This window comes from Hemibagrus wyckioides, linkage group LG19, assembly GCF_019097595.1.
Source record: "Hemibagrus wyckioides isolate EC202008001 linkage group LG19, SWU_Hwy_1.0, whole genome shotgun sequence".
In the NCBI taxonomy this organism is placed as follows: Eukaryota; Metazoa; Chordata; class Actinopteri; order Siluriformes; family Bagridae; genus Hemibagrus; species Hemibagrus wyckioides.
Genome location: NC_080728.1, coordinates 23,141,870 through 23,149,369, shown reverse-complemented (window position 1 = coordinate 23,149,369; position 7,500 = coordinate 23,141,870). Strand labels below are relative to the sequence as shown.

General features: G+C 35.9%; 1 protein-coding gene across 1 annotated transcript in view; it reads right to left on the bottom strand.

The window, feature by feature from the left end:
- The window catches only part of LOC131369924 (deleted in malignant brain tumors 1 protein-like), a 32,720-nt gene that overhangs the window by 6,148 nt on the left and 19,072 nt on the right, over window positions 1-7,500 (bottom strand). Inside the window, exons 10-11 of the mRNA XM_058416800.1 lie at window positions 531-833; window positions 1-309 (exon numbers count right to left, since the gene is read on the bottom strand). The exon at window positions 1-309 is cut by the window's left edge and continues 9 nt beyond it. Coding sequence (XP_058272783.1) covers window positions 1-309; window positions 531-833 — 612 coding nt within the window. The remainder of the gene's footprint in view (window positions 310-530; window positions 834-7,500) is intronic.

The window sequence follows — 7,500 nt, the reverse complement described above, 5'->3', positions numbered from 1 at the left end:
TTAATCCCACATCGTTGTCATGGGAACAGTGTGAGTGTTTGAGTGAAGATGATGTTGGACAGAAGGTAATGTCAGATTCAGTTCCTCTACACTGAAGCTCCTCTGTCCACACCTGACCCTCCCCTCGTCCAAAAGCAGCTGATCCCAGAACCTTCACAGGAATCCCACAGTCCAGCTCTCGACACACAACCTCTGCATCCTGCTGGTCAAAGTCAGCATCACACACTGTGGACCAGGAACCTCCATGAAACACCTCCACTCTCCCAGAGCACCGGTGAGGACCAGCAGTGAGTCTCGGCTTTATATGTCCTGTGTTTTAATTAGTTGTGTAAATTATAAGAACATATATTTTCAAGAGAACATTTCAGTGTAGTTGAAATATGTTTTTAATAAAGCAAATAAAAAATACATAAAATGATGAATAGTTATTCAAAATAATAATATCATTAAAATCAAAATAAAAAAAAAAAACAGTCATGCTAATAATTAACCATTTGTATATATATATTTTTTTAAATATATTACTTTACCTGAACAGGTGACTCCAGCATCATCACCATGATCACAGTCATGCTTCCCTTGTGAGCTACAATTGTTCAGCGTCAACTCAGATCCTCTACAGTACACATCACGTATCCAGATTTCTCCTGATCCTCGTCCAAAATCAGCCTGATATCTAATCTCTACAGCCTCCCCACAGCGCAGCTCTCTACACAGCACTGCAGCATCTTTCATATCCCAGGCAGAACTACACACTGTTCCCCACTGTCCATCATGAAGAACCTCCACTCTCCCAGCACAGCGACTTCCACCATTCACCAACCTCACACTGTCTGAGAGAGAGAGAGAGAGAGAGAGAGAGAGATGTACAGATGTGTATAGAGACATGGTATCAGCATCACACTCTGGTTCTTTGTTCTCTTTGTAAACAATGACAGTAAATCCACTTGGATGTTATTTATGACTGTGTTCATCACTGAAATTACAGTTCTGTCACATTATTATCATACCTGTCAGTATAACTGTCTTCTGATCAGCTGTAATGGTGTCATCACTATTCTCAGCTTCATGATCTACATTAAAACACAGATATTTAAGTGGTGAAGTCATAATGAACATTAAAGTTACAGAAATAGTGTTCAAGAGTCACAACTATTACAGTGGGCCGTATTCAGAATCAGTGACTTAAGTCCAAAAGGAACATCAACATGTAAACAGGGAAAATTCAGAGTCGTGTTCTGCAGCTTCTTAACTCAGTATTATGGGTTCTTCATTTATATTATTATAATAAATCAGCATGTAGTTCTTGGCTCTAAGGTTGCATGATTTTTCTCTAGTAGATATAAGAAAAAAGAATTTTTTAATACACTCCTGAACAAAATCTCAAGACCGGGGGAAACATTACAATAATTCACATTTCGTGCTGGTGAATCGTAACCAGGTTGTAAGTAATGCTTCAAAATACCAAAAGAAGAAACAAGAGCAAGAGACAAACAGAGAGCAGGGAATTTAGTGAAAACTGAATTTAAACTGAAACAGGCTGTTCATCAGCTGATCAAAGGTTTAAGACCCTAGGCCAAAAAAAGAATTAAAAGTGTAAAACAAAGACCCAGTAGTGAGCAGCCCCACCGTTCTTGTTGATCACTTCACTCATTCATTTCAGCATGCTTGATGCGACTGTTTCCAGGAGGCTGGTGGGAATGTTGTTCCATGTGGTGAAGATGACTTCATGAAAGGCATCCACGGTCTGGAACTAACATCCGTTTTTGTAATCTTCCCTTGGCATCTATCCCCAAACGTTGTCAATGGGATTTTGATCAGGGGAACATGCAATATGGTTCAAAATATCGATGTTGTTCTCCTGGAAGAAGTCCTTCATCAGGTGGGCATTATGAACTGTAGCATTGTCTTGTTGAAAGACCAAGTCATTACCGCATAGATGAGGGTCCTCAGTCAAGAGGGATGCCCGCTGCATCATGTCCACATAGCCAGCCGCCGTTTGACACCCCTGCACAACCTGAAGCTCCATTTTCCCATTAAAGGAAAAAGCACCCAAGATCATGATGGAGCCTCCTCCACTGTGCTATGATAAAAACATCTCTAGTGGGATCTCCTTGTCATGCCAGTAACGTTGGAAGCCATCAGGACTATCATGGTTAAATTTTTTCTTGTCAGAGAATAAAACTTTCTTCCACTTTTCAGTGTCCCATGTTTGGTGATTCCTTGCAAATTCCAAATGGACGAGTTTGTGGCGTGGGAGGAGACGTGGCCTTTGAAGACATTTTTTGTTCTTTAAGCCCTTCTCTCACAGATGCCATCCTATGGTTATCGGGCTGCAGTCAGCATCGAGTACGAGTCATAATTTAGGTCGACGATCGGCCTGTGTCTTGATGGACAGCCTGTCAGATCCTCCTGCTCATTGCAGGTGAAATTTTTTTGGGTCTTCCACTTTTTTGTCCCATCACTCTCAGGACCTTTTTAGAAATTTAAAATGACTGTCTTACTGCGTCCAACCTCAGCCGTGATGATGCGTTGTGAGAGCGCTTGCTTGTGCAGCTCAACAATCCTGCCACGTTCAAAGACAGAAAGCCTTTTGCCTTTGCCATCAGGAGGTCATGACAGTGTGACTGCCTGAAGGACAATGACATAAAAGCTGTATTTTAATGTTTTAAGGCTTTTTAACTTTTTCAGTAAATTTCCAGCTCTTTGTTTTTTGTCTCTTGCTCGTTTCTTCTTTTGGCATTTTGAAGCAGTACTGATGGCCTGGTTATTATCCACCAGCGCAAAATGCGAATAATTGTGATGTTTCTTAAGATTTTGTTCAGAAGTGTAGTATGTAGACAACTAAAAATGACCGTTTTTAAAACTAATACACTGATACATAATATTAATCAGTAGCACACACTCAAAAAAATGATTTGTTGGACTTACATAAAAAAACAGTGTCAAGTGGTTCCACGCAACTATGTTGAGTAGTTTCTACGATTAGTGGTTTAGTTGTATGAACAAAAAAAATGTAGGTGAAGTTGACATTTCTTTGAGTAAATACAAAACATTAAGATTTGTCATTTTTACAAATTAGTTATATGAACATTTTACTTAATAATGTTATGTTACATTTACGAACATTCAGTGTGGCAGGTGAAAACTTTTTTAATTGATTTTATTTACTTAAACTAGTTGATCTACAAGTGAAAAATTATCACAAGCATATTTTCTGAAACAAAATGCATTTATTTGCTCTTCAAGGTCTTGCAATATACAACTGCTAAGAAACTGTGCAACAATTTCCATTCAACAGGTCTTTAGAAACAATTAGACAACATCTTTCTGGTTAATAATAAACATTCTTTACAATGTCTTATAGTGCAACTGCCTTCAAAAGATTGTAATAAATTTACCAGAAACATATAAAAAATATAGAAAACATACTATATTAAATAAACTCCATAACTCCATTTCTGATATTTCCGATAATTTGTGCAATCAGTGAAGGTAACATCAAAAACCGGCCTGTTTTTGTAAACCACAAACAGCTTAAATGTCACAATTTGTTTTAAAAATAAAACAAAATTTTTAAAAAACACAACATTCTGGTCAATAACAAAACATTCCTCCCAAGTTCTTACAATGGCCAAATGCCTTCTAATATTATAATAAACAATTTTACTTAGAAAAAAAAATACATAAAAGTTTGTTCAAGACAGCGTTCCACAAAATACTGCAGCACTCAATTTTTCCTATATCTTTTGAGCCATCGGTAAAGGGAACATTAAAACTGGCCTCTAATTTTTGGTGAACAACCACAAACACTACTTAAAATCCACAGTTCCTAAAAGCAATAAAACAACTCTGCTCAAAAGCTGCAGAACTCCACTTTCAAGATTTCAAATTTTAGTGCCATTAACAGAAGTGCCATTTAGTGCCATTAACCATTAAGGAAACATTGCAACCACTCCCTAATTTTTAAAAAACACAAACACATTTTAAATGTGAACAAGAGTTTGTCACAAAAAAATTCTGATTTTGAGACTATTTTTTTGTGTCAAAAAAAAAAATTGTGAAAACTTAAAAGTGCAAGATAAATGACGATGTACTGACTCAATCAACAAGTTTGTTTTTGAGAACCTGTATTTTGTGTGAAAGTTTCTTTGCACCAAGTCCCAGTAACACTTTCTGAAAAAATTCGAAAGTGTACTTCAGGTCTGATGGATAGCTGAGATTCAAGCTGTATATGACTCCCAATAGAAGAGCACAAGCCTTGGTGACATCGCCAAGCTCCTGAAGCACTTTCACTCCCTCAACAATTAGTCCAACATCTGATGGTGTATCACAGAGTTCTGCATCTTCAGGCCTGATGATGTAAATTCCAATGACTGTATCAGCCATGTTTCTCTCAGCATTCGCAATGTCGGTATCCTAAAAAACACAAAAAGAGTAACACTATTCAGTCATTTTAACTGCACCAACAAATGCATTTTGCAAATTTATCACTTAGATGATAGATCACATCCAGAAAAAGCAAATAATCTGAGAATTCTGTATCAATTGCCCATAATGTTTCACACCAATGAGTTGCCCAGGAAAAAAAAAAATCACACTAGATTTCAAGGAACAATAAAGCCACCAGCAATGATAAAGCACCACTGATGCTACTGCAACTGCACCCGAGTTACTCATCAAACTATTCAGTTTGCTTCATTAAAAGACTACTTTACTTTGTTTATGTTTTTTGAGTTAAATATACTTTGTACATTTATATTTCTTGACTACATTATGTGAATTTTGCCCAAATATAAGCGCTGTATTGTATTGTCTAGTGATTTTGGGGGGTATTTTTACTTTAAATATTCTCAAAAGAATGCCACTTACTGCATACTCCTTCATGAGCTTTTCATAATCTTCATTAAGATATGCAGAAAGTGCTCTGAGAATGCAAGCTCTCCAAGTTGAGATGGTATCATTCTGTAGAAGAATACAGACATTAAGTTAGAGACGATGACATATCATGCTAAATTGAAAATGATTTACAAGCATCATAATTACAAATCACAAACCTGGTCAGCGGCAGCCATAAGTTTGCGAATTTTATGCCCTGCAACTCCTCCTTTTCTTCGGTAGATGCTGGCCAGTTTGCTTGTGTAACCATCCAGTTTTGCCATAAATGTCTGAATTAGTGGGACGGTGGTGATTCGAGTGAATTCAGCAGCAATCTACAGATTTAAGAGACATAAGCTTATACTAAGGATAGCCTTCATGTTTAGAAATATATTCAGGGTTATTCAATGACATCTAAACACAAAACAGCACTTTGGCTAACCTTGCATGGTATGAATAACTAAAGCAAAATTTGACATAAGGGAAATTAATTACTATTTGTTACACTATTTAAAACTACTAAAGAAACATCATATCAGTTATAACATCATATTTACCTCATATTCACAAATTAGAGCTGGCCATCTGCTTTTTCTGACTGAGCAGCTGTTGTAATGATTTTAAGATGGGTATATATTGGAAAGATCTGTTTTTTTCAGACTGAAGAATTATTTCAATGGGATCAATTATCTCAAAATTCTCTCTGTAATATTTAATGCACTTGAAAGCAGTGGCTAAAGGATCATCTTTTGCTGTAGCTTTCAACAGAGGATTGCACCATGACAAAGAACTGATCAGCTCTTTTATGACCAGCTGATCCACATAAAGATCATGTTTCTGAAAGGTATCAAGAATAATTTGAGCTGACAAGGATACTGCTGCAGAACTGATCAAGTACTGCAAATCTGTTATAAGTTCATCAATGGCATTACTAGGAACATGAAAATAATTTTCAAGTTTTAGCAAAATTGATGCGAATTTTAGCTCTATGGTCTTGGACAAATCTTGTCCGTCTGTGACAATTTCCACACTACCTGAAACATCTTCATTCCCCTCTTCTGCTGGCAATTCATCATCACTGAATTCATCTGAGAAATTCTGAGTACCACTTTCTCTAACGACTCCTGGTTAGAGAATAAGGATTGTGCTTCCTATTTTTATGGGACTTAAATGTGCCACACACATTTGTCTGAAAAGAGCAGTGTTCAAACATACAACACACCGTTTCATTGTTTTTTAGATGGTTATTGATGTGACTAAAATACTCACGTGTTGACGCTATGTTGCTGCAAGAACACACATGACAGCTGAACGTAGCTAAATTCACAGACAATCCAGTGGTCTCCTTGGCATGTGAACGGTTAAGATGGTCAGAACGGGAAACGATTACCATGACCATAATATCCATGCACTAATCTATAGTGTTTCAACAACTGAGATCTAGCTGACACGGTTATTTTACAGTCTTTACACTGCCACATGCTTGCCTTAAGAAACGCGAGTTAACATAAAATGTGCCTAAAATAATATTTAAAAAAAAAACACTAAACGCCACAGACTCCAAAATAGACTGGTAAGTTTAAATCATAAAACTCTCAGGACACCTACACCACTTTGTATAGTCAGTGTTGATCAGGATGGTAAAGAATTATAATGAAATATTCACACCTGAAAAAAAAAAGATGGCGATTAAGATTTCTTCTCAGTTCGTTCTTCGCGCTTTCGTCCGTTACTCCGCCTCCCGCGAGAAAATACGGCACCCGCGAAAGGTCCAATTTAATTGGATTTGCGTTTTACTTAACAATGTTAAATTGACAGATTAAACACTTGTTAAGTAAAGTAGATGCTACTAAATTTTTGTTTAAATAACATAGTAAACTTGCGTTAATTTAGTCACTTGCATTCTTTATGTACTGTGAACAAGGGTCGGTTTAATAAATCTAACAACAGTGAAAGTTCATTTTTATGAGTGCAGGGAATAGCACTTGATCCAGCACAAATGTTTTACATTTAATGTTTTTATATTACACTCATAAGTTAATCATGTTCACATCTTAATGAAGCCACAAGACAAAAAGTCAATGTCATGCAACTGGATATAATGTATTTTAACATGTCTTTAAATAGTTATTTTGATTTGTTGAATATATAAAACATATTTAAATTTTGTTGAATATTCACATTGTGTTAATTCAGTGTTTCCTCCTGTAAAGAAAACACTGCAAGAGTTAAGGATAAGGATAAAATGACCATTAATAATCTGAACTCTCTGTTGGTTCAGTTAATCAAATAAAATCAACATGTGAATGTTTAAGGCAGAAGCTGGAACAAAGGAGAAGTTTAATAATGATCTTTTACTATAAGAAGGAATAACATGGATTTATGGAATAATTGAAAACAAATAAACTGTCTTTTATTATTATTATTATTATTATTATTATTATTATTATTTATTCAAATCTTCTAAAGCTGATTTTACACCAGACTGCAGAGACACTGTTCATAAAAATGGACATTACACCAGATGCTGGCGATGCAGTCTGTTATGCTCAACATTTATTTTATATGTATTAGAAATTATTCGCAGTCTAAATTTCTTTATTTTAGAACTTAAAATACTTT